Below are 27,456 nucleotides of genomic sequence, written 5' to 3' on the forward strand. Positions count from 1 at the left end.
CAACATTTAAAGGACCATTTTGTTTCTTCAGCTGGACGGAATTCCAGGGCGCTATTTAGAAAAGAATGAGAATTGTTTTTCTAGGAGTTACAGCCAAAGTTTTCTTGAGCTGTTTTAAGGCCACCATCAACAATCCTTTCTGAAACTGGTGTGTACCTGCTATTGTTAAAAGAAACACCCAAGTGTAATCAATTGTAAGACATTAGAAAAAATAAACATTTTTTCCCTTTGCAGACTTTGTGCACTCAGCACAGCATGTTTGGTCAGCAGTATTGCTCATCTGTTTGCAGGCACATTTTGTTTCTACTCATGTCCAAAGCAAAGCATTCCCCTAGATTCTGACAATGTTGAGGATGATAAAACTAGCTGTAAAACTATGTGCTGTTAAAATCTTATTCCCCTTAAGGTCTGTTTCCCTCCAAACACACACTTTTCCACTCTTCTCAGAGTAAAGCTTTGAAGTGCTGGGAAGCAGAGTTGTGATGGCTCTGCAAATTAGAGCAGCACCTGATCACAGAGAAGAGCAGAAAGTGAGCAACAACCACAGAGTGACACGCTCCTGTACAAGCACCAGAAACTTGGGCAGCACAAGAACTGGGAATATGTAAATGGAGTACTGTAAGAGTATCAGGGAAGTGATAAGATAGCAATAATGACTGGGACAAATGGTTTGAATAAGATTCAGAAGGGCAGATATAAAAGTTGTGATGGTGGAGGGTCAGAGCTATGCGATATGAACGCTACAGTCTGCAGGGTAAGCTAAAAAACATGGATAAAACAAAATCACTTTGTAGAAGGGTAAAGACATTGTTGTGCAGGCCATTGAAATGCCTAGGGGTTAAGTTTGGGAATCATTAAAATGTGGGCAACAGTTTTAGTAATTCTAGCTGATAAATTGCTGTTTATCTGGAAATACAGACTTTCAGGTAAAGAATGAAGCCAGTAAGGAAGAAAGGCAAGGATCTCCTTGGAGAATTCCTGTATTTCTACCATTCTAATATATTAAGTCCATTAGAAACACATATCCAAATGATTGTAAAAATTAACTGGATAAGAATCCAAGTTACCCTGTGCAAATCACCCTATACCATGTGAGGATAACAGAAACTTTCAATTCTTCATTACTGTAGAACAGAAGGAGCAGATTGGTTTTTTCCAGGTAATCACTACTGCCTCAGTGGAGGCAAAAGGGAAGGTTATAAATGGAAAACATTGAATTATAGAATCATTTAGGTTGCATTTAAGATCATTAAATACAGCACTGCCAAGTCCCACAAAACCATGTCTGGAAGCAAAACTTGAAGTGTGATGTGCTGAATTCAGAAAGACAACCTCCATTCCAGATCTGTGGAAAACTGCCAACTTCCATGTCAGTTCTGGTAACAGATATTTTTAATAACTATTTAGTCAGTGATCATGACACATAGCTTGTAGAGCAGCAAATGCTGGGTTTGGATTAACAGCCTTGAATCCAATTTTTTCTAATGAGAAAAAAAATGCAGTAGCTCTCACTGGCTTTGTTTCTTCCATAGAGACTTTGACAGAGAGCTGTGTTGGAGAGTAAGGGCTAAGACAGATGGGGAACATGAAGCTGTGAAAAGAGCTTGTTCCTAGTGAAATGGCAAGAGACAGTGTTGAATAAGGAAATATTAGTCTGGATGAAAGTTACAAGCAGTGTTACTCAGTTACTACTCTTAGGGTAGATTTGGTTGAATTTTTTTCTTCTCTCAAGTGGCAGCAAGTGAGCAATGATTTGGATAATGGGAGAGGCAGAGGTGTATTTGATAGATATGAAGAAAAGGAGTATTAGCACCCAACATTTGAGGACTAATATAGTAGAAGTGGAACTTGAGCCATTTAAGTGTACAAAATGCATCATTCCCTTAGAGATCACAGGCAGAAATTTAATTTCATTATCAGGAATCACATTAGTTCATCACAGAATAAATAGAAGACACTGAGATAATCCAACTTTGCAAAAGGTAAAGGTTTCCTTTGAGGAGCAAGAAAATATGAGAGATGTGCTTGTCTCTTCTTGTTGTGTGAAAACATTAGAAGAGTCTGCCTCAGGAGAAAAAAGGAGAGGGAGAGGGGGTACAATTGCTGACAGACAACCAGAGCAATCCAGGTTTTAGAGCAGCCCAGTCTTAGCACTAATGGGAGCAAACAAACCACAGCAAAAGATTCAACAGACCTTTATGGCAGAACCTGCTAATTTCATCTTTTCAGTCAAGTGCTCACCCATGAGGGCAGCAGAATCACAGGACAGGGCAAACAGAAAGGTGAAAGCAGATCTGGAGGTAAAGATGAGGAGAAAAAGTCCAAAAAGACTGGATTTTAAAACTTTTCCTTCTGTTCTCTTTTAATAGAAAGCACCTCTTCTGTGTATCAGACAGAAAACAAGGACTACATTTTCACATCTAGCAATATTATTAAAGACTCAGGGAGAAGAATCTAGCTTTTCTCCCTCCTAAAACCACATTGACTATATTCCAGTTAATAGCATTTTTTAAAAGGAAAAAGCAAAAAAAAATATTTTCAAAGAAGAAGCTATTTTCAGTTCCTGGAACAAAAATATTAGATAGATGTTCCTCCCACTTTGTGCCCAAGAAATGGCATTAACACAATGAAAAAGTTAAAAAAATAAAAAAGACAGAAAATTCAAAGTTGTGGCTCCCTGTGGCAGCAGGAAGAAGAAAGAGTAGGGAACATATACCCTTACATTTTATCTATTTATCAATACTCATGGTATTGTTGGGTTTTGATGGCTGTGGGACTGATGAAGCAGGTATCCAAATAATTCTGCTATGTGAACTAAGGAACAGCTCAGGCAGTTACTTGGATCTGCTCTCAGGTCAATACTAATGCCAAGCCTTATGTACAAGGACAGCAGGAACCCAGACACAACTCACAGCAACTCTTCACTAAGCCAGGTGAACATTTTATGGCCATTACTGGAACAGAATGAACTGAAAACCTGGCTAAATACATCACAAGAAGTCATTAAAATCAAGCAGAAATGAAAGGAAAAAGTAAAGTACCAGAACTTTGCCATCAGGCAAAAAGTTCAAGACTGACTGAACTGACAATGGGCAAAAGCTTTTCTCACTTCTGATCTTCATGTTGTGTGAAAAAGAGTTTTTGAACAGGGAGAGAACTTTAAACACTGGAACAGGTTGTCAAGAGAAATAGAGGATGTCCCATCCCTGGAAGTGTCCAAGGCCAGGCTGGATGGAGCTTTGAGCAACCTGGACTAATGGAGGGTGTCCTTGCCCTGACAGGGGGTTGGGCCAAGATAATCTTTAAGGCCCTTTCCAATCCAAGGCTTCCTATGATTCTATGAAACTATTCACAAAGAGATAAAAAACAGCTATGGGAGCACAAAAGTTGCAGCAGTATGGGCAAACCAGAAACACCTCAAACTCCAAACACCTAATACCCATGACACTGCATAGCTGCTTTTTAATGTCTCAGTTTAGCCCAATAATTACATAAGTCATCCAAATTTCCCAATTTTTAGTTATTCTGGGATGCAGCACGTTACAGCAGCATTATAGTAGTGCTCAGAAACTTCAGCTAAGGGCTACACTAGGTAACAGAGCTGCAATAAATACATATAAAGCAGTGAAAGAATGGCCCATTTCATTTTCCTATGGCAAATCAAGGCATAAAGATGCAAATTCCTCAAAACCTATGTCTGGAATGGAATCCACATCTCTTATGAGTCTCTGTCCAATCTCTTACTCAAAATATATCCTGTGTTCAGAAATGAAGGCAGATGCCAAGCACTCTGAAGTGCTTATGTCTTCATGTTCTCTCCAGAGAAACTTTTGGTTCTCCACAAAAACATGCAGACAACCAGGTATGATTTAAGAGTCAGTATAGGCTCTCCACTCCAAGAGATGGGGTCTGACCACAGGGGTATTTTGGCTTATATTCTTAAATCTGCCCAGCAAAGAGGAAGTGACTTAGATACCTAAAACATCAGCTGGCTCACTGACAGGCAGTGATGCTCAGGAACAACAATCTTGCACTGCAAGTTCTAATCCTCTTTTGAAGATTGACATTGTTAATGAGATTTATTTTATGAGCAGATAGAGACCAAAACATCAGCTTCTCTTTTTAGCAGATGATAAGGGATTTTCTTGGAGGTTTTTTACACAATATCTATTAAGGAGATTTGAGACTTCCATTCTCTCAGGAAATGAGGCAATGGTAGCAAAGTCTTTCTATACAGGTGTTGGTTATTCAAATCAACTGTGCTGTTGCAACATGTCAAAAACACTAATTCACCTAATCTCATAGCAATCATATTTACAGATGTGGGAAGGTTTTAGATTCAGAAACATATTAAATTATTTTCAATTCAGGCCAATCTGTATATGCTTGCCCATACTGTGAATAGCAAAGTAGGGGCTATAGTGCAGAAATTACTAAGAGAAATATTATTGGCTATGCTCAACTAGATCAAAAAGGTCCTTTTCTAGTATTTCTACTGTTTTTAAAAAGAATACACACTACTGATAGTTTGCCATTGGCAGTGTCACAAAAAGAAGATTTATTGGTTGATGTCCACTTGAGGTTGACTTGATCAAGCTCAAGTCAGTAATGCCCTCACAGCCTTATTTTGTGCAGCCTGACCCATGTCACATTTGGTATGATCTCATCTTACTTTCACAATGATGATTGATCATTACAGTGGACCAGTTTTTCTCATCTTCAGAAAGAGAGACTGAAAAGCAATGATAGGAACTGCTCTAATCTTCATATTCATTTATCTGGTGAGCAGGCAGACAAAATCACCTCTGTAATCTGACAGAGAAAAGATCTCTGTGGTTTTAATCTATGCCTTTAAGTACTTCTACAAAATACATATCTATATTAACAACATTTTTCAACATGATTTTGAAAACAATTGAGGACAACTTCTTTGAAAGAATTAGAAAGAGCTAGATGCAGACACCTTTGTAGATGGTGGCTATTCCCTCCTGTGCACATAAAAGTTCAAGAAGAGGAGAGAGAAACAGGAATTTTTGCCACTGAATGTCATCTGTCTCATCTATAAAGGCTCTACTTTGGTCTGTCAGAGACATCAAGATATGAAAGGTACCTAAACCTGCGTTAGTTTGTTTGGCCTTACCCTCTTCTGGCTGCACCTCACAATCAGGAAGGTCTCAATGCTGTGCTCTTTCAGGTAAGCGTTGCGCTCCCCTCCAAAGCCCAGCTCCACCTCGTAGTCTCCATTGAGATAGTTCAGGGTTGCTTTTGTTATGTGGATGCGCCTTCAATGAGACAAAAGACAAGGAAGTTTTGTAGACTCTGTAAAGCCAGATCCTGCCAGGGATGGGTTCCATGTATTGGAACAAACCAGCAATAAACCCCAATTGATTTAGCCACGCCATCACTCTTACACATTTAGTGTGGGAGTTTAATGGATAAACACAACAGCTTGGATGAAGCAACTTACCCAGCTTTGCCCCCTGCTTCCATGTGGTTGGCTAAGGTGACATCATTGGACCACACATCAAACTGCCACTTCCTGAGGCCCAGGACCCCGCAGTGAACTCTGCCACTGTGGATCCCGACCCTCATGTTGACATTCACGCCCGTCACCTCACGGACCAGCCTGAAAAGAGACAGGGGGGAGAAGGGCCATTACTAACAACTGAATGGCTGCAATTGTCAGCAGCACAAACTTGCACCCAGAACACAAAAATCCATCATGATCCATAAATGATTCACAGATACACATGGCACAGCTCATCCACATCAAGAGGACAGCAGAACAAAACTGGACGAGCTGTACTGCTCTTGGATGGCCAGGCTGGCCAAGAAGAGCCCTAATTAGAACATGGAGCTCTTGGAGTAAATCCATGTACACTGAACTCAGGACCAAGTTGAGAACTTATAAAAAAATTATCTCTGGGGCAGTAAAAGGATTAAAGTGCTGGTCTCTGATTTCCATACCAAAGCTGGACATAACCTGCCAGCACTTGGCCTCATTAAGAGTAATAGCATGTTGCAAAGAGAAAAAGGAAATGATTTCAGAGATCTTAATTTGTCTGTATGGCACCAAGCATCAACTCTTCCACAGATGAAATATGATATGTGTGTGAAATACCTCACTGAAGCTGGAAAGCTTGAGCAGGCCTTACAGCAGCAAGACCAGAGAACCACATCTATTGGAGTCACTCCAAACAGGCAGCTACAAATACTCAAGTTCTGAATGTAATGAGATTTTGGATGCTCTGCTTACTCCCAAAAAGACTGCTGGAATACTTTGTGAGTTTTCCCCTTCAGGGCAAAAATTAACTTCAAGAGCTGTTCACATGAGAAATATATTTAGGAGTATGAGTAGGGAAAAGCCTTGATGAGGCCTTCAGAACAACTCTTGCTTCTCTTTATTGCCAATCACATCACTCCCAGAATGTCCATGCTTCACAGGCCAATTCACCTCCATCACATACCACTGTCCCTTCCTTTGTGTAGTAAGTTTCTTGCACAAGGAAGTACTTTAAACCTATCAGATTTCAGTCTCTTCAGTTTTCAGGTTCATCCAGTCCTTTCTAGATAACATCATCTGGATAGGTAAGTCCTCCCAACTCCCTAACATCAACACAGTCCTAATATTTTTACTTTAGTTATTAATGGAATTTCATGAATAAAGATAGACCAGTTCTGGACTCCAGCTCCCTCCTAACAGTGCAAGATGTCCCTTAAAACAGTGTCAAGGATGACTTCTTGTTGAAACAGCTCCTCTCCTCTTCGAGTTCCTTTCTCTTTATGATCCCTGTCTTATGTTTCACTACCTTCTCACTGAAGTGACATTCACTATTTTTATTAACAAGCAGCAGAGATTGTCTAGCAGGTAAAGGAAGCTGATATGGGCAAGGTGTTACAGGCTGGTGAACTGAAGAAGCTCCAACCACAACACTTGAGAAAGAAACAGGAACTGGAGTAATAAAAATGTACCTGCACCCGTAAACCTGATAGAAACAATACAGCTGCAGCTCCTCCCTCCACTGGGTGCTACAACCCCTCCTGCACCCCTGCCAAGCCATGTTACTGACACAAGGCCAGGGAACTTTTCTCAGTAGATTCATTGATGACCAGGTGACTTTGTCCAGACTTTGCAGCAAACAAATAAGTTTGGTTATTCATTGGATAAATGAAATATCCTTTGTTAACTTCCTTTTTTCAGCTCATTTATACCAGTGGTACAGCAAATACAATTTTCATGAAGTCTTTCCTGTTTGGGGTAACACTCCCTGCTGTTATTAGACACAGATGAAATCAGCCTACAGGCAGGGCCCAGTGCTGGTGAAGTCTGCAATCAAATGTTCAGTAGTTATTTGTTACCTGCAATCAAATGTTCAGTAGCTATTGGTTACCTTAATTGTGAAACCTCTTATCTTGATCCTTAGGGGAGGAGGGGGGAAGAGGGAGAGCAGGGGTAGTGAGAACAGAATCACCTTCAAGGCTTATTAAGATATAAGATTGTTAAATGCATTCATTATACAGCGAGTGGGAAACAAGTTTTAAAGGCTGCTGAAGAGCTATTTGTAAACAAACACTGAGTGCACCTCAGCTCTGTGTTTATTCCAGTAAGGTGGGTTGCAGCTAATCAATGAAGTCTGGACTTCCTGGTGTTATTTAGCCTTGTGGGGAATTATACAGCAACATTAGAAGGCCTCTGGATTTCATCAGGCCAACAACTGGGCAATGAACACAACATTCTGTGGGGCTGGTGGCCAAGGATTGCTGCTTCTTGTGTTTGACAGGACCCTTTGTCACCTGCTACTTAATTGTATCTCACGTGGAAGAAAGAGCATTCTTTCAAGGGCTACTGGGAACTAGTCACTTGCAATTCCTCTTAATTTGCACATTGCATACAAACCCAAAAAGGAGACTGGTCCAAGACAATGGAGTTTAAAAACAGGAAAGAAAAGGTAGAAAGTCCTGGCAGTGTACACTGTGTACAGAGCACGGGAATGCTGTTGCATGCTGTGCTTTGAATGGGAACTCCTGGGTGAAAATGCTGCTTTTCACCCTGTGTATTTGTGTTATGAAAATGAGGTTGAAAACTCTGGGGGTGTATTGATGTCCTTGCAGAAATTCAAATGGTATAGGATGTACTGTACCAAGCTCAGGAAGGAGGTACCTCTAGATTTTATCAAGCTGAAGTGGAAACTCCACCAATTTACTGCATGGAATAAATGGAGAATGATGTGACATGTACTTCTCTGTTGGTACCACTAATACTTCAGAAGATGCTTGCAGAAAATAAAAAACAAAAGAGAAAGGAAAGAGCAGGAGAGTCTGTGCAGTGGGGATGGTGTAGATATCAAGGTCTGCTCAGTACCATCACAAACTGACTGAACTTTGCACCTGAACTTGCATACACTCAAGATGACCAAATAAATCTTCCTTCCCTGAATTCTGAAAGAAAGCACATGTACAATGCAAACAATATTGAACACTGTCTGTAATCCTCCAAGCAATAAACTATATATGGGTCTCCTCTTTGTTACTCTCTAAAGACAGGAATGGTCTAACAGGGTAGCTAGTCTGACCTCAGGAGCAGGCAAAGCCCCTCCACTTGTTTTAAAAGAAAAAAATACAGATGGGGAAGTAAATGGAAATAAAGCAAAAAGACCAATCTGTGTCAGTAATTAATTTAACTGAAGTAAGAAAGGCTTGAATCTGACCCTTTTGGCATAGGGACACATAAATAAAGATTTGTTGGACTAGACAAGACAGACCTTAGCAGAGCAGTTTTAAGGTGAGTAAAAAACTGGTTTAAAGACATAAATGAATAGCGACTGAAATTTAATAAGGTTATTACTAACCCTCTGAATTCACAATTCTGCAATCTACTGGAATCCTCCTTTGGGAATGAAACTTCCAGTAACTACAGTAACCTTTGCCTTTCCCATCAAGAGGCTGAGCTCTGATATCCACATGACTGTATGGACACAAGTGTCTGTTTTGCTGCTGTCAAACCTTAACAGCATTTTGGTTTTTTGTTCCAGCTGTTTTTCCTTTTTGCTGGCCAGAGTTCTCTGGTTTGGTTACCTTGCTCCTAATATTAAGAACTAACAGGAAAGAGAATCTACTTGCATTTGTTCTGAGCTTCTCTCTGGGGAATATGGTACTTACGAGATGGCCTCTATCATATCCATTCCCATTTCAACACAGCAGTGTGCATGGTCAGCTCTTGCTTCTGGCAACCCAGACACACAGTAATAGCAATCACCCAGGATCTTGATCCGTAAACAGTGGTTCTCCTTAAAAAAAATAAGAATAATAAAGGAGAAAGAAGTATTCAGCTTATATTCATGCTTGCAATAGCTTGCCTTTTAGGGCAGTGAATATTTAAGAAATCCAGTGAACCAGCACAGTATGTCATTCTTGCAACAGGAGAATGAAAACAAGAGGAAACAAAATTATAATAGAGAACTTACAGCTGCAAGTTTATCGAATCTGGCAAAGAGCTCGTTCAGTGTCATGACCAGCTCCTGAGCAGTGCACTGGGAGGCCAGACTGGTGAAACCCTCTATGTCTGCAAAGAGGATGCTTGGGAAAAGAGAGGGAAAAAAAAAAAAGTGTTACAAAATTTGTTGCTGATATTTGTGTAAGTGTAAATTGCACATAGAAGTCTAGGATGGGAAGGCATGTGGGGTGTCCCAGCCCCAGAGCAACAAGGAGATGAAGAGCTTTAATGTACCTTAGGATGCAGCCCCTACCCCACCTGCAGCACCCAGGAGCTCCTCCCAGTTAGGCTGCAAGCCCAAAATGACCAATGTGCTGCCAAATGACAATTGCAGACCTTGCCAGCTGAGGCCAGCTGTGACATAAGGATATCACATCACAGGTCCACCCAGGATGGACTGGGAAAGCCCTGTGAAAGCAGCCTGGACTGTTTTGAAAGCGCAATTATTTGAATCACAAGTATTATTAATGACTCTTTGATTTCAGTGAATCAATATTAATGTTGTGCTGCAAGGACAACAGTGGGTTGTGGGATTTTTTTAAGCTGCACAAAGATTTTGTCTCATTGATAATTACAACATGGAAAATACTGACTTGCAATCAAACCCAGCCATTATGGCAAATTTAAAACTATTCAGTAAAACAAGAGCAGACTTTATCTATATAGATCCAAGATAAAATGTAGACATGTGCACACAGTTATATAAATAGAAAATTCATGAGTTCTACTTGTATATTGGAATATTTATTCAGTGGTTGATTTGTTCTTTGAAGTTGATTATTGCCATCAAGATGTACTTGGAAAAGAAATTAAAAGTATAAAAAACAACCACTTTGGAATTGTTTCTTCTTTGTAAAATAAAACTCCAACATGTTTTAGGCAAATTGCAGAGGTATGTTTTCAGTTGGAATTCCCTGCAATGCCTTCAGTCAGAAAGCAAAATCAACAAAAATATTTTCACAAGCATTTTTTGCAAAAATCCTAAAACACATTTCAATTCTGGCATGCTTTTCTTATTTTCCTTCTACATTTCAACTCCAATAAATCACCAAGCAAACATATTGCATTAAATATTTCTTTGTTAGTCACACTGATGCTAAAATGTACATGAGAAAAACAAGACGAATGCAGGGATGTCTGAATCAAAATATACTTTGCCATTTTTAAGCACTTGAGAAAACACACAAAAATAAATCAAGATTCCACATATTTACAAATAAAAGTAAACCTCCTGAAGAAACACTCTTGAAATCAAATGAAAGCTTAGACAAGTCTGTACTGCTCATAAGCAATTTAAGTACGTGCTAATATGTAATGTACAAATGGGAAATGTCTCCAGTTCTAGTGGCAGTAACCAAATGTCTTGTTGAAAGCACGTTCCTCTTCCAACATAGGGCAAATTGCAAATTAGTAATTTTTGAACATGTTCACACTCTGCTTGTGTGCATGTTGCAATAGTTTTGTGTTAGAACAGGAGAAATCAAGATCAGCTGCTGCCCTGACATTCAGATATCAACGGGTGTATCAGAAAATACTACACAGGGATGCCCTGAGCCTTCTCCTCATGCCTAATAAACGTGGAAAAATGATTGAGGTTGCTCTCTTCATTCCCCATTACTATCATTCCAGATAAATGGATCAGACATTTCTAGAAGTGAAATGGTGGCAATATTTCAACCACACAAATGAAGCAATCAGCAGAGCCCTATGGAGCTGTTCTGCACACAGATTTTGTGTTAGCTAACCAAGCACCTGGGTGCATTACGGCCAGCCAGCTGTGTGACCTGCTCTGCCACCCAACAGCCACACTGCTGAGCTATCAGCAGACACTCTCTGGGACACGTGGGCTGCAGGGAATGGAAAACCTCACCAGGGTATGGAAAGGACTGCATGTGAGACGGCAGAGGACAGAGCAGGTAGCTGGGAACTGAAGATGGAGAGGACAGACACACATTCATGCCAGGTGACTGGAGAAAGAGCAGGACACAAGAGTCAGAGAAAACAGTCCTTGACAACTGGAACCCAGCCTGAAGCCTCTGTCCTCTGCTCTCAGCAAGGTACTCAGAAAGCCACAAAATCACATTTTACTCCTCTGCCTAATCTGCCCCCTCCACACACTCCTGCTAGCACTGCAGCTCCCGCAGCAGAGACTCCAACGAGGTTTGTCAGTCCCAGCCCCTCCTGCAAGGGAGGAATGGAGACAGGAATTTCTGTTCCTGCTGTTACTAGCCTTGCAACCCTTACAATTCAGCCTGCTCCCTGTAAAATACCCAACAACCCAGAAGTGACAAGGAAAAGAGTTGTCTCTTACAGCAGCCATCATGGAACAGCCCATGATCCTCATCCTGTGTTTAGTCAGAGCTGTTATTTGAAATGAAGCTTGTTATGTCTATGTCCTTATACACACAACACACAGAGTAAGATGTCTGAAGCACCTCCAGAGCCTGCCAGTGCATCTTACCCAGACTAGCAGCCTTAGAGATTAAACACACTGATTCCCACTACTCTTAACTCCTTACTCCACACTTCAGCCATGTCAGACTAACTCCCCTCAGCAGTGAAAATATTTTATTAAAGGACCATGGTGTTGGTGATTGTGATGAAGGGCCCAACTCATGCCAACTATTTGTCAGTCTTCAGAGGTCATGGCATTTCCTTGCTGGTGGGAGGACAATGCCAGTAACAGCCTCCCTTGTGCCAAAATGTGCGGCAAATGACAGCGGGTCACAAAAAGGTCAAAGGAAATAAATATTATAGCCATAAAATACCGTGAGATGAGTAAGGCAGTAGTTTAGCAGTACTATTAGCTGGAGCAGATTAGAAGGGATTGACCACAAAATCTGCAGTCTGGACATCAGCAACTATTATCAGCCCTGAGTCCCAGTCCCTTCATCTGGGAGGCTACTGCTTTGTGGAAAAACCAGTTTAGCATGTAATTAAAATGTTGTAATGGTTTCAGAGTTCTTGATATATTTTCCACTCCATCACGGTCTTCAGATTTACCATCTGATTGGGTTTTGTCCAGCAGTAACCAGGGTATGACCTCAAAAAATACAGAAAATGGTTCATTTCTGGGAAAGACAGGGAAGAAAAGAGGAGTTATCATTAATTTTATATGTCTTTCTAAATTCTTTCTGTTTTATTTTGGTTGAAAAGTACCACAAATTGTGTTTTAGGGTAGAGGTGAATACTTTCCTAAGCTCCTATTTCAGTTCCTATTTCCAGCAAGGACTGGCTCAAGATTGCATAGCTGTACAAGGCAAGCTCAGTTTTGTGGCTGTTGCCCTGCATGGCTCATGATGCTGACAGGAAAAAAGGATGGAAAAGAACCTGATGGCAGATCCTGCCATCCTTCCTTCTGCTTAGGAATCAGCCTGATACCTGTCTGGTGTCACCCAAACCCTGGGCAGGAAGAGGAAAGGCAGATCCAGGGACTGGAACACCCCATAGCTGCTGGCTCCTATGGATTCCACCATGTCTGAAGGGCAGCACAGGGCAGGCTGGGCTCACAGCTCCAGCTGCTGCTGCCATGGCAATGCCAGCTCTGCCTGAGCTTGGCTCTTCCCAAAACCACCAGGACACAGCGGACTGCAAGGCCTCCATGAGCAGGATGTCTGAGTGCTCTGTGCACAGTGCTCCACAGAACTGCAAAGGCAGACTGAGCTGAAATGGAGAGAACACAGCCAGGATGCAGAGACAAGAGGAGAAAATTCCCATTCTGCTGAGTTCAGCTTTCCCATTTTTTGGTCTGTAATACATTCACACAACAGTTAAGATACCTGTGGACAAGCAGCTCTGGAACCAGCAGGAACCTCAGTGCAACATCCCAGAGACCAGCTCAGGTCCATCCCACTACACCGAGTCCTACCACTGCAGGTCCTTTAAAACTATCTCCTATAAGTCAGGTGATCCTGAGGCAGAAGCATCACAGGATCTTTGAGATGGCAAAAGATGGCAAAGGAGAACTTTCTTTGCAAGTGTGCAGGAAGGGGAAAGGTTTGGCAGAAAGCAAAGATTATAAGGAGTGAGAAGAGCTAAGGACAAGGTGAGAAGCAGGAAACCACGAGATGCTTAAAAACCACACACACACATCTACAGGGTATGATTTTGCAATGCAGACTTAAATGTCTGGAGCTAATACAGTTATTAAAGGAGGGACATGACACATTTTTCCCTGCAAATGCAGAATTATTCAAAATGCGAAATTAAATCATGAGTGCTTCTAATGTAAAAACAAAATACCCAGCCGTGTTCTATTTCAAGCCATGTGCGTGCCATGCACGCCAGCCACAACATAAATCAAGCAAGGCAAGAAACACAAACCCTATCACCATCACAACGGTGATGCCAGTCAGGAATATAAACACCATGTGTTGCTGGAAACCAAACGCCACAGGCACTGCATGGGAAACAGAACAAAACCCCAGACTCAGAGAGCTTTAATGCCTTATAATAACTGCAAAGTGCTTTTGACTGGATCTGAACCATGGTATTTTACCACAATGAACACTACCTACAAGAGTAGAAAGAGTTCATGTGCCACGGTAAAATAATCATTGTTCACTAGAAGCAAGCATTCACAAGCAAAGGTGTAACAAGAACGCCACTGACTTTACACACAGTCTGCCCTTGCCAGTGAGCTCACTAAGCTAATGGGGGAGGACAGGGTCTCAGGGTGCTACAACACCATCCACTGCAATTGGTGTTGCATGCCATTGAGTCATACTGCGAACAAGGAAGAACAAAGAAAAAGGATGGACCAAGATGAAGCTAACAAAACTCTCACTTGAAAGGCTGGGTCAAGCTCTTTACACCAAAGCAGGGGCTTTCAGAGAACTACAATAATGGTGAAGTTGGAAGGGACCTCTGGAGGTCATCTCATTTAACCTTCTGTTCAAGCAGGGCCACCTAGAGATAGTTACCCAAGACCATGTTCAGATGTCTTTTGAGTATCTCCAGGGTGGGAGTATCTCTTCAGCATTTTAGTAAATTAGTCAATTTTTGCACTTGGACAATTGTTTAAAAGCCAGTTCCCCTCCTGCACTGTAGACCCAGAATTATTTTCCAGCTCCAGTGGCACAAACGAAGTATTATGTTCATCTAGAAGTTCCTGGAGTAGAGAAGACATCAAGATAAATCCAATCTCTCCTTCTTAGCTACTTGGGGATGGGATGGCACAGAGATCCTCTTTGTCTTCTACTCACCCTGTGCACAAGATAGGATTCCAGCTTCCAGAAACACTGAGAACATCTCATCATGCTCTTTCCCTGCTGAATTTGACAGCAGCAATAACAAAAGGACAAACCAAAACAAGCTGAGGACAGGTTCCCAGCAGTGCCACAGTGGCCATGGTCAGGCAGCAGCATGTCTGGGAAAAGCAGCACCAATGTGAGCAAGGGCAGCAGAGCCCACCTAGGGAGGGTGAAGGGGCCCTCACAGATCATTGTGCTGAGTGACAGCCCAGTGACCAGACCAGCAAGCTGCTTCTAGACCATCTCAGGTCTCAACAGCACATCAGCCTTGCTCTCTTGGGATGTCTGTGTGACAGGCTAAAGACACAGCCTTAGCGATGCAAAAAATATTCTCCAGAACAGCAGGACATCAGACAGACCAGAGGTTAAATTTTTTCCTTTTCCTACAGTCATGGGAAAAAAGCAAACACAACAGCAAAAAGATACATGCTCTATCCTCAACTTATATGGTCATTTTGGAGAAGATCCATTTAGTACTGGAAATCACCTATTGTTTAAAATGAGCCCAAGGACTGCTGTGACACATGAGCTGGCACAGCTCCCCTTTGGAAAGGAGGACTCAGTCTTGCACCATATTCCACCTTGAGACCATTCATGCTGGCTCCCACTTGCTCAAGAGGGTGACAAGGGGCACATATACACAAATGTTGTGATAAGCAAAGGAGTACTGGTGAGAGAGAGGAAAACACAAAGTAGGAGGAAATACACCAAAAAAACCGCCTATAAAACCAAACCCCTGAAAAACTGCAAGCCTTTTCACCTTTTTCTTTACAACAAAAGGCAGAAAACCTCCCTCCCATCCCTCTTCAAAGTTGCCAAAAATGTAAACCAAACTCACATGCCATATTTGAGAACTTCACTCTGCAAGGTCATACTAAGTGAATCTGGTGGCAGCAAAAACCAACAAAGAAGCAGGAGAGCAGATGGCTCTGGGAGACACTGGTGGCAACGTGCAGTCTGCCATCCACAGCCACTGCATGATGACAGCCAGGCTCTTTGCAAAGACACAAACTGCAGAGCCCTGCTTTGACTCAATTTTCCTGTGTTTGCTCTCAGGTGAGTGTTACTGGAGGTCAGAACTGCCTGAGGGGCTCATCTGGGAGATGCACATCTCCAGCACAAACATTTGTGGCTGCAGCTCTGTCTGCATTAGCAGGGCTGGGAACGCCCTATGGAAAGGGTCTGGCCCTGCTGATGCTCAGGAGCTGCTGGAAAAATGGCACCAGACTGTCCATCATGGTCATCTCCTCACCTCACTGGTCTGTCCCTCACTGACAGCAACAGGAAATGAGAAGAAATTTAGATCCTGAAATTCCTAACCAGAAGGGGAAAAATGCACCAGTCATGCAAAGAAAAGTTTTTCCATGACCTCCCTAGGTTTGCAGTTTACAAGCATGAGTAGAATCCCCAGTTACTGGAACTTAGCTATAGCTAGGCAACATCAGTACTCCTTTTTTTATTTTAAACATGAAAAACTTGCTATCATCTCCTTCTAAACATTTTGAGTTACAAGATTTTCCTATTTCAGCAGACTATATTTAACCAGATTGATTTTTCACTGGAAACAGGAGTAATAAATAGTCTTTTGGGAAGAAAAGCTACTTAAGGAAGGCAAAACTAAATAAAAATAGATATGCAGCAGCTACCAGCCAAACTATAGGTGTGACACACTATAGATGACTTTGAGATGACTGAAAGAAATTTTAATCCTCCATCATTGCCAGCTGAATTAGATACTTCTGTCTGTCAAACCTAAAAAAGAGATCCAACCATTCTAAATAAGACTTTGTGTTATTAAGGAGAAAATTTAGACCTTTTTCATTTATCTAAAAAGGGACTTATGGGAATGCCAATTTTTTTCCAATTGCTCTGGTCAGGGGAAAAAAACCACGTAAATAAAAAAGATGCCAAATCCATTCCATCTCCAAAGAAGTTTAAGAGGGCAAAGCTGAAGGATAGGGCCTTTTGCAGGAAGGACCCATGCACAGTGCTGACCCCAACCACATGCCTTTGCTGTGGCTCTGAGCAAGCCCAAACCCACCCAGCTCTGCCTGACCAGTACAAAAGAGCTGGCAGGTCTGTCCAAACTGGAGCTGAATCCAGCCCACACCAAAATAAATGTCAGATTCATTTTTGTTCCACAATACAGCCTGAAATCCAGAACTGCAGGTAAAACAGAAAGGAAAAGCCATATTCTGGTTTTCAAACTTCAGGTGTGCTTTTTCCTTTGAGCATTCCTGAAGCCTGTTTTCTGAGACTGGAGCAATCTCTGATATGAAAATCCTGCTGTAAACCAATAAGTAGGACAGCAGAGCTAAGGGACCAGCACAGTTGTAATTCTGTTCAGGGCCCTATTCAGGGCCCTATTCCTTCCTGCCTTTTCGTTGAGACAATACCTTTCAAAATTGACTGAAGCTAGAGAATCAGCATGGTAGGAAAGAGAAACAACTAAAAATTTAAGTATTAAAGCAAAAGAAAACCTGTTGCAAAGGGACCATGTGCCAGCAATCCATTGGTTGTCAGAGAAGGCAAGAGAGAAATATATTTTGTCACAGTTAACAGTTTCACAAGTGTATCCTGGCTCAGATACATGGCATAGAGATGAAGTTGCTTCTAATCAGGTTTGTGATGCTTTCTGTTATATATTGTTCAGGTCTTTGTATTTGATGGAGAAAGAATGAGCTCTTCATAGCTGTGAAAACTGCCTTCAGTCTGTTCTTGTCTGGTATCATGGATATTCAGGCTAACAATGATGCTTTTGTACTCCCTAACCAAAAAGCTGCAGTGATTCTGCATGCAGCCAGCACTTCAATCTAACCTTACTTCTTCACTCTTTCCCCAGGTCCTGTCCTTTGAGTATCTATTTACTTTGTCATATCAGCAAGTCAGGGTTTTCCCTCTGGAAAGTCACTGCAGAATGAAAGCATTACATTAGTATATAAATGTAATCATTTAAAACATTAAGGAGCAATTGTGCATTTCCCAAAGTGGGTAAGTAGCAAAATGCACACTCCCAATGGATCAGCTGAGAAGGGACAAGTGCTGTGATGTTCTGTGTACATGATTTCCATGGGTAGAAATTATTAGATCAATAACACAAAGTGGTGGAAAACAGTGCTGAAGAGCACAAACATGAGTCTTCCTGCCCTTTTTGGAACAGTCAGCATGAGTGGACTCACTGCACCCCCACTTCTATACTTTAAAATGTAGTTGAGGAGCTGTGTTTTTAAAATTGCACTGATGAAACTGTAAAGAGAAATGGGCCCAAAGCATTTAGAGACACTTAACTGCACTTTATAATGGTCACTTTTCTGAGAAACACCAAGGAACATCAGTGGAGAGAAACTGTAAAATGAAGACATAATTCTTCATCAGGTATTTTGAAAGTTAAAATGGCTGCCCAAAGAAAATGGCACAGCTCATTAACTAAGGGATCAATGTTATTTGATTAATAAACAAACCTGATAATAAATTTAATAATAAACCACATTCATGTTTTCAGTGACAAGAGAGATTGGCTGCAATGTCAGAATCAAATGAAAAGGAAAAAATCCTGCAGGAAATTGAACTTGTTATCTGGTTGTTGTACACTGCATTAATTTTCCTTACTTGATAAGAACCAGTAATGAATAGATATCCTCAACTCACAACTGAAGTTTCCCAACTTTACAAGAGCTATAATTTAACATTAAGGGTTTTTCTCCCTTTTTAACATGTCACCTACCATCACATCTGAATTGACCAGTGTCACTTGGGTTGATATCTATTTTTGGTTCCCTTTGGTGACACAGAAAACTCCAGCTTCCATGGAGAAACAAGGTAAATATAATGAAATTCTGTACAATTGGTATCATCAGTAAAACCACTCCTCCTCAGAAGGTAGTTCAGGTGAGTTACTTCATAAAGATTCTATGCAAAGATGGTCCTTGAACGGGGAATATGAAATTCCATGCACCTCTTCAGCCCCTAATTTATCTCATATTCCAAATACTTGGCATATTTCCATGATTTCATAGAGAGTAAGCAGTGACACTGAGCAACTGTTAAAATGCCATTGGTGCTAGAGAAGCAACAACACACTATTTTCTAGAGACAGCAGTATGGTATATAGATAATACAGAAAGATGCTCAAGGTGACATGGGAAAACCCTGGCAAAGCAGGAGTGTGAATCCTGGCCTCCTAAGCACAGGAAACATCCACACAAACCCTACTCCTGACATGCTGGAGCAGGAACCATGGTGAAGGCAGGTCTGCTCACTGCAAATGTCTCTCTAACTTTCCCCTAAATCTCCCCTGATTTTGCACTCAGTGGTTTCTTCTCATAATGAAGCAGACATATAATTTTAACTTGATTTCAAGAGAATTACTGTAATTGCCACCAACAGAATAATAGATCTGCATATAAAGAAATGGCTTTTCTCTTGCCTTTTCCATTGGAAAATTTAATTTCTGTGTTAATGCATTAAGATATTTCACTAAGCCATTTGCTTGCTACTCTCAATATTCACAAAATATTATTACCAAATGTAGTTCCTGCAAACAGCTATTAGTTTACCAGTGTTCTAATATCAATAAAATCAGTAGAATCTGACCAGGTCTTTTCTACAGCAAAGAAAGCCACCTTGGAGACCACTTAAAGCATATAATATGGTAATGTGTCTCATAGTATAAAAATAAGAGGAAAGTTGCTGTTTCAGATCTTTCTACATCTATGCAAAACCAGTTTAGCTAATTTCTGTTTACTTTCTATGCCAGCACAGTAGCAGCAATTTTGGTTTTCACAAAGCTGCATGGAATGGAATTTAAGTGCCAGGGAGGACACATGCCCATGTGAAATCTAACAAAGCTGGCAACAAAATTGTGGCTGACGAGTCACAGGACAGACAGGTTGGGACTTCTCCTCTTGGGGATCTGGGGAATCCAGAGCTGAATCCACTTTCAGAGAAGGAAGGAGTTTGAACAAACTGCCCCAAGTGAAATGTCTTTTAGAATACCCATGTTAACAGCCACACTGATCCTGTCCCCAGCACTGGCACATTCAGGTTTCTAACAGATGCCTGGGATTAGAGTGATTTGCTCCTCCAGACAGGAGCAGGCATGGCTGTGGTGAAGTGTTTCTCAAACAACACATCTGTGTTCTCCCTGGGGTCTGTGCTGTGGCTGCATGGACTGAAGTGGCACCAGGTCCCAGTGAGCAGGGCCTGGGGCTGTCAGGCACATCTGGAGCAGAGGGCAGCGGGAGGAAACAAAGCAAACAGAACACAAACCCTAAAGATCTTTGAACAGCCTGCAACTTGCAAGATGCTCACTAAGGCAAAGTGCAGCTGTGCTATTTGGCGCTTGTGTGGCTGGGTTAAATGCTCCTGCAGTTCAGATATCAGGAGATGATTCCCTATTCCTACACACCAAGCCACTCTCCGGAAGCCTGAAAATGCTTAGCACAGCTACTCTATTTCTTAAATACCACAATAAACAAACTTGCAGAAGTGCTGCATTCTAATAGCCACTGCACAGAAAGAAAGCAAGAAGGGAGGAGGGGAAGTGCAGCAGCCCACACAACATCAAATGCTGGTAGGCTCAGTGCTAAATAGCAGATGATTCTTACTGAATAACTGCCCTAGATTTTGCAAACAATACAGGAAACAAAAATAGAAACCCATTTACATATTGCTGTTAATAACTTTATTTATAGTGTCACAGCTAGAGCACAATAACTGCAGCCATGGCTTAACTTGAAAGCCATTCACTGTGGAAGAGTCAGACAGATACTGCTTTCTCAGTCCTTATGCAACAGAGAAAAAATCCTGCTAACAACATCCAGTCACCAGAGTCCTTGTAAACAGAATCTGAAAAGAAGTTAACAGCAGTCAAAGCCAAAAGCAAACTATCCCCAGGATCTTTTTGGCTTCTGCACCTTCTGGCTACTTAGGACATGCTGTAGTTAATCAAAGACCACCAGAGCTAGAAACCCTGGCAAGCAATTCTCCACTTCAGTTTGAGCCTAGTGATAGCACCTTACAGGAATTCTTGACTGTTGTTTAATTTATTTCTTTGGTTGCTACTTGTTTGCTTGAATTAAGAGGTACAGACAGGGCTCAGACTAGGTCAGCAGCTACAGTAAGAAACAGTATGTGTCCAGCATTAAAGAGCATCCCTCCCACATCTGTGCTGCCATCTACATGACTGTAGCCAAATCGTACCTGGGAGCCAAGATTCCTGCCAGATAAAATACCACCAGCCTGACACAAAAAACTGGCATATCTTTAAGGTACAGAAATTTGTATCCTTGATTCCATAGTATTTTGCAAATGCCTGCTATTTATAAGTAAATGGAGTGAAACGGAAAGCAAGAAAACCATCTCCTATGACCCATCACCCAAAATGTGAGAAAACATGGATTTAATTTTCCCTCTGCTTGAATACAGCCTGAACTGGACAACTGGCTATTTTGGATTGGGAACAGGGGTGCCCTCAGGACCTCATGCTGCAGCTGCTCATTACATATAAAATACTCAGAATAATTAGAGGCAGAGACAGCGAGCGCTCCGCTCTGCCCTGCTGATTATGGTGCACGCTGTGACATGGGACAGTGGGATTCAAGCTGCTGCTCCAGGGTTTGATTCTTTTATATAGAAAAATGAAACAGAATTAACAAAAGAAAATGAGGATGCCTTCTTCATTTATGGCCTCTCCTAGGAGATGTGGCCTCAAATGCCCTCTGGTACATGGGAAAACCAAATTCAGATTACCTACCCTGGCAGTGGGCTCCTGATGAGCATGGTGTGCCTCATCCCTTGTGCCTCTTCAGGTCTTTGCTGCCTCTGTGTTGTCCTTTCTGCCACATGGAATGTCAACTGAGTTATTAATTCTCTGAGTTTCCATTTTAGTGAGGAACAGGAAGATGTCCCTTTGGCCTGGCAGCCCAGCCATGGCCCGCTCGCTCCCCTGCACCCATGAGAAGTGCCCAGCACAGAGAGTGTGTGTGTTTGTGTCTGTGTGTGTGTTTGTGTGTGTGTGTCTGTGTGTCTGTGTATGTGTTTGTGTCTGTGTGTGTGTGTATTTGTGTGCCTCTGTGTGTGTGTGTGTGTCTGTGTGTTTGTGTGTGTGTTTGTGTCTGTGCATGCTCCCTGCTGGCTCCTTAGGCACAGCTCCTCAGAACCTTCACCACACAGTCATCAGGATATTTCTGCAATGGGAGCCAAGCATGTCTGAGCTCTGATCAGCCTCACCACCAAGTCAAATTAAAGAACTCACTGTTCATCCCAGGTTTTAACTATTCAGACAAGATACCATTTTCAGTTTACTTTTTTCCCCGCTGCATACTTCCAAGGAAAAGCAGCTCAGCAGGTAAGCTACACCTGCAATTTCAGTGTCCCTGAGCTTTGCAAGAAATTTGTAATCACTTCCAATTTCAACAGAAAAATTTTACTCAGTTTGCAGCTGAAAATTATAAAGAGTACTAGATAGTAAGAACAGAATATCACAATTTACACTCTGTAACACAACTTTGTCTCTGCATGAGACCTGTCATCCTAAACTGTGACCTGATGATTCCACAGAAGGGAAGAATCTTAGGGAAGAAAGGCGAGGATGTGAGTTTTTTCTCATTTTTAATTGAAACAAAGTAGAACTATTAAATGAAAAGGCCTCTTCTTCTCTTGCCTGGAAAGGAAATTAATCTCACAAAGGGGCTTACAGTAGCTTTGAATGCAATCCAGAACAAAAGATTCCAAATGAAACAGAATAATTATACTTTTATGGATCAGCTCTTGGCATTTGTTGAAGCCTGATCTGTAACTGCAATGCTCAAGTTCCTCTGAGCAGAAGCCAAAGTTTTGTTTGTTTTGTCCCACAAATTGATTCTTATTAGCTCATTCTTTGGAAACAGCCATGGCACAAAGCAGTGGTGCATTGGTGTGCATGTTCCTGGGAATGGAGGCTCTCCACCAATACTGCTATGGCACATAACTGTCCACATGTACACCTGCTTGCATCTGGTTTCCACTGCCCTTTCTTTTTTCCTCCACAGATCCTAAAAATTGGTAAATTTGCTCCTTTCTTTCCAAGGGTTTCATCTTCCCCATATTTTTTGCCTACCTCTCCTCCCCACTAACATCCCATCAGCTTTGTGACACAGGTTCTCTCAGTTCCTTCATGGTCCAGGGAGTTACAAAGCACTTTTCTGAATTGCTGCTTCATTCAGCACTGATGTATGGGTCTGCCAGGCCTTGGAAATAACAGAAATTAAATAGTTGTGAGAAGAAGGAGGGTTGTCCTAGTAACCCTCTATTAGCAGCATTCCCCACGGTGAGCAGGAATGGAGCCAGTGCATGATCACACTGTGCAAAGAATCACGCTTACATGAAAAAAACCTACCCAAAACAACACCATCAAAACATCCCAAAACAATGAGCTGACATGGTGGATCAAACTATCACTACTGTAACTCTGCTGGGAAAATTCCCCACTGCTTCCTACCTGCACCTTCCCCTTCATGTGAGAGGACAGGCCGTGCTTTCAGGTGCTTTGCACAGCTGCTGCTGGGACACACAAGCATTTACAGCTGATCCTACAACTCAGCAAAGCCCTGGACACTCAGCCTTCTGCATGCCACTTACTGGGGAGATTGCTGCAACAGGAGGCCAGGAGAGAATGGTTTGCTGATGATCACACAGATCCGAGTTTCATAAATAGTTTTATAAATATTTATAAATAAATTTATAAATAGGACACCAGGTTTTTCATCTTGGGGGTCGGTTCTGTAGAACTGCAGATGAGGAAGTTGATTTTGAATGTTGATGATCCTCCTATATGTTTAAGGGGTCAGTTTGGGAGGTTGATCCAAAAAATGGACATGGTTACTGGTCAAGATCTCCTTAGATTTTCTCAGTGCCTTTGAGAGCCTCAGATATTTGACAAAATTACACACAACAACCACAAAGAGCTCTGCTGGTCATGGTATCAAGGAAGATAACACCCATAGTGCTATATTTTGGCTGCTTTTTAACTAGCATCACACAGATACTTCCCAATCTCTGAAAGCTACTTGCAAATTCCCAAGTCCCCAGAATCTACAGAGTTTTACAAATCCTTATTCCCACCATTTAAAATTATGTGCATCCTTATTAGGCTTTGTAAAAAAACCACAAATGGACACAGAAAAATCTCAATTTTCTAAAAAGAGAACAACTATCATTCCACAGGGGCAATGCCATGCCAATGGGATGTGTGTGATGAAATTAATTAAACCTTTGGTCTTTTGCCTCCTTTGCTCTTTTTGCAGTCCTCTGGTGCTCCTCATTTCTGTCAGTTCTGTTTCTGAAGTGACCTGTTCTTAGCTTGGTTTCTTACAAAAACCCCACTAACAGAATTATGCAGACTGCACAGTCAGTACCAACCTCTCCCCAGCTTTTTCACCACTTAGCATAAGGCAAAGCTAATAAAAAAGAGAAACTTGAGAAACTACGCTATGACTTTCATTTACTGAAGGACAGAGACTCCAGTTAGCAGTGGTACTAACTTGAGTCACAGGATGCCAGACCACTCGAGAGCTCTTCTCCATTAATTGGTTCCAGCTTTTGTCTCTTCTTCATTATTTATCCACTGTCAAAATTATATATACACCAGTAGGAACAGATGCACAAATTAGCAGCAATTGTTGAGGGATATAAATACAGTATAAAACAAGAGAAGTTAATCCATCCCCATCCAGAGCTGTGCCTCTGTTTTATAGCTTCTGTAAGAGAGCTTCAAATAGTTTTGCAAAGTTTCCTGCATTACAGAATAAAAAGTTTAACTAATTTTTGCTTTTCAGTCATTATCATCTAGGGAGGAAGCAAAAAGGTGGGATGATGATTTTAATAAAAACCTCTTCAAATGTTATATAAACTCAATGTTCTTAAAACCACTTTGCATGTTAACTACATGACAAAGCAGTTCATCAACTGAAATCTCACAAAGTCTTTACAGGAGAAAAGCAATTCTGTAAAAGCAAGTCTTCACAAAAGAAAAGTTTTGTTCAGAGAATACTCAACTTTTCTTGTCAAGGTTACTCCAGATTACAGAGGACTGGGAGTGAATTAGCTGAATAAATGTAATATGATGGGGTTTTTTTACTATAAATTTGATACATTTGTTTTTATCAGACCAATCAGCAGTCATACATTTTTTTAAAAATCAATTTCTTCTTAGTACTACTGAAGAAAAAAGAGAATCCAAATAACCTTGATGAGTTAAAATTCTGCTCTGTAAACTTCTGCAGGCACCTTCATTATTCTCTCCAAATTACTCTTCACAGTATTTCATCATTAAAACATCTAACACTCTTCAATCCATCACCCTGTGAACTTCACAGGCCCTTGTGTACACTCAGATAGCAGGGTGTGAATTATACATCACAGGCCCTTCCTAATTGCTGCTGCCTTGCTGGCGGCTGCAGATCTGCAGTCACCTGGCAGGCTGCACTCCTGGGACCTTATCCTGACTGCAGCACACGTGCTCAGGATGGGGTGCCTTGCACCAGGAATTTATCTGCCTTGTTCTGCACAGGGTACAAGGCTCACTCACAGCCCTGAAGAATCCAGGGGCTCCCAACAGGGACCAGGATCACAATATATTCCCAGCTCAAAGAGGAAGATCACAGAGCAAATGAATACTTCAACAAGTTAGCTGTTCTTAAAGGTTGCTGTGCACATGCACAAAGAGGTAGATTTGCTAAATATATAAAACTGCTGTCCTTATTGGCTTAGAAGTTTTCATGGCTGAACCATCATCCAGATCACTCCCTGTCTGGTGTTCTGGTGATCCCTGTCTAGATCACTCCCTCTCCATTTATTATGGAGAGGGAGTGATCCTGGGTTGAAACATCCCCTGTAATATCAACACCCAGACTTACTGCACAGCTTTGAGGTGTGTCAAGGCTGCAATAAATGAATTTCTTTACACATGAATTTTGGCGTGAATGAAAATCTCCAAAAGATAAGTGACTTTTTCCTCTCAAAAATAACAAATTGATTAGGAAGAGACAAGTGATTAGTGGTGGTAAGAGCAGAGTATTTCACCTTCATCCATGGGTGAAACCTACTTCTGCACTTCCCAAAACTTATTGCTAACTTGAAAAAAAAAGAGAAAAATCTTCAACATTAAAAAGCAAAGATTCACAGCTGCCAGGCATAGGTGAAACTCCCAAGAGCTGGTTCTTGACAGAGAGAGTTCCCATTTAGGTAAAATTCCCTGCTGTCATTTGGGGAAAGATGTGGGCAGGCTCGTTTCCCTCCTACTCGCTTTTCTCATCCTACAGCTTCAACCAGAAGTTAAAGCAATTAAATGCTCTAAACTCACAAGAAACCCACAGTTACCCCCACCTACAAGCAAAAAATAACTTTCTACTGCTCGTGGGCACATGCCTTGAATAAGCAAAAAGAGGGAGAGGTCTTGCCAAGCCTTGATTCTGAGAAACAACCAACCAACCCATCAACACACTTTGGAGGAAATTGAAGCTCAGGGACTGGCACAGAGAGCAGCAGCAAGGATGCAAAACATGGATAAAAGTGGCTCTTGGGCTTTCTCCTTCTTAATGCTGGTCTTCCTTGTTTTTAAACAGAAACCATCAATTTTCATTCTGCCTCCCCTCAGAAAGGAAAGAAGACAAGGAGGAAGATGGATTATACAGTAAATATTTTAAAAAGTTACAGCTCCTGCCCTTTCCTGGCAATGAGGCCTTCCAGAGAAATTAAAGCTACGCAAACTTTGGCAGAGATGAGGGACTGTGTAATATTTGAAAATATCCCTGTCAGAATTGTCAGAAATTTATACCTGCCATAATGTAACTTTTTTATTAAGGAACATTAAGTCTTTCACTACCAAGAAATATTAAGAATGGATGTCCTGTGTGTGAGGACAGTGGGAGGAGGGAAGAAAAAGATGTTTACTTAGTTGAATTTTTCCTTAAATGTCATAATTCACAATTCCATAGAACCTTGCAACCTGGGAATTTAAACAACTTCCTAAGCAACTACTTAGGCATCACAACACCTAAAAGGTGAAGAGGTTAAGTTGACACAGCTGGTCTTAATACCCTGACACTCAGCCAAAGTGCAACTCTTTGGTCATTTTTAAGGGGAAAACCTTTGGGTGTTAGAATGTCATTAAATCAGAAGATGAGCTACAAATGCTTTTCATTTTAAAAGCTGAAAGCAAATGGTCTTGTTTCATTTCTGCAAATGGTTTAGTTCAAGTTGTCAAGAAGTTTAAGAAACTCTGAAAGCAGGTTAATGTTGTTGAGTACATGATTCATAAGAATTATGTGAAGGGGTGAAGAGAGGAAACTGTCACTTTTACTGCACTTGGATGCCAGCCCTAAAATAAGCTTCTTGAAACAGTTCATTAAAGGAATTTCAATGACAAAGCCAACCTTTATCCGTTCACAGAGGACTTCAAGCCTCCTTTTATAGCACAGAGATTACTATATTTGGCCAAACCTAGATAACATTAAAGCCATTATCACTGCAGTGAGACACTATAAATAGCAATAGTAACGTAAAACACTTAAAATTCTGTCTGGGAAGCATGATAGATAAACAATATTATCTATGCATAATTTAGGGCTTGTCTATCAGCCATAATCTTATTCATGATAACATGAACAAATTTAGTTACATAATTCACCTTGTTGTTTACCCAAAATTACTTGCATAGTCTTGGGAACTCCT

General features: G+C 41.3%; 1 protein-coding gene across 1 annotated transcript in view; it reads right to left on the reverse strand.

The window, feature by feature from the left end:
* ADCY5 (adenylate cyclase 5) overlaps positions 1-27,456 on the reverse strand; it is a 204,153-nt gene that overhangs the window by 46,671 nt on the left and 130,026 nt on the right. Inside the window, exons 4-7 of the mRNA XM_071435286.1 lie at positions 9,465-9,576; positions 9,160-9,287; positions 5,468-5,626; positions 5,141-5,282 (exon numbers count right to left, since the gene is read on the reverse strand). Of these exons, the coding sequence (XP_071291387.1) occupies positions 5,141-5,282; positions 5,468-5,626; positions 9,160-9,287; positions 9,465-9,576 (541 nt within the window). The remainder of the gene's footprint in view (positions 1-5,140; positions 5,283-5,467; positions 5,627-9,159; positions 9,288-9,464; positions 9,577-27,456) is intronic.

This window comes from Agelaius tricolor, unplaced genomic scaffold (genome assembly GCF_023055355.1).
Source record: "Agelaius tricolor isolate 1412-34295 unplaced genomic scaffold, bAgeTri1.0.p SCAF_10, whole genome shotgun sequence".
Taxonomy (NCBI): Eukaryota; Metazoa; Chordata; class Aves; order Passeriformes; family Icteridae; genus Agelaius; species Agelaius tricolor.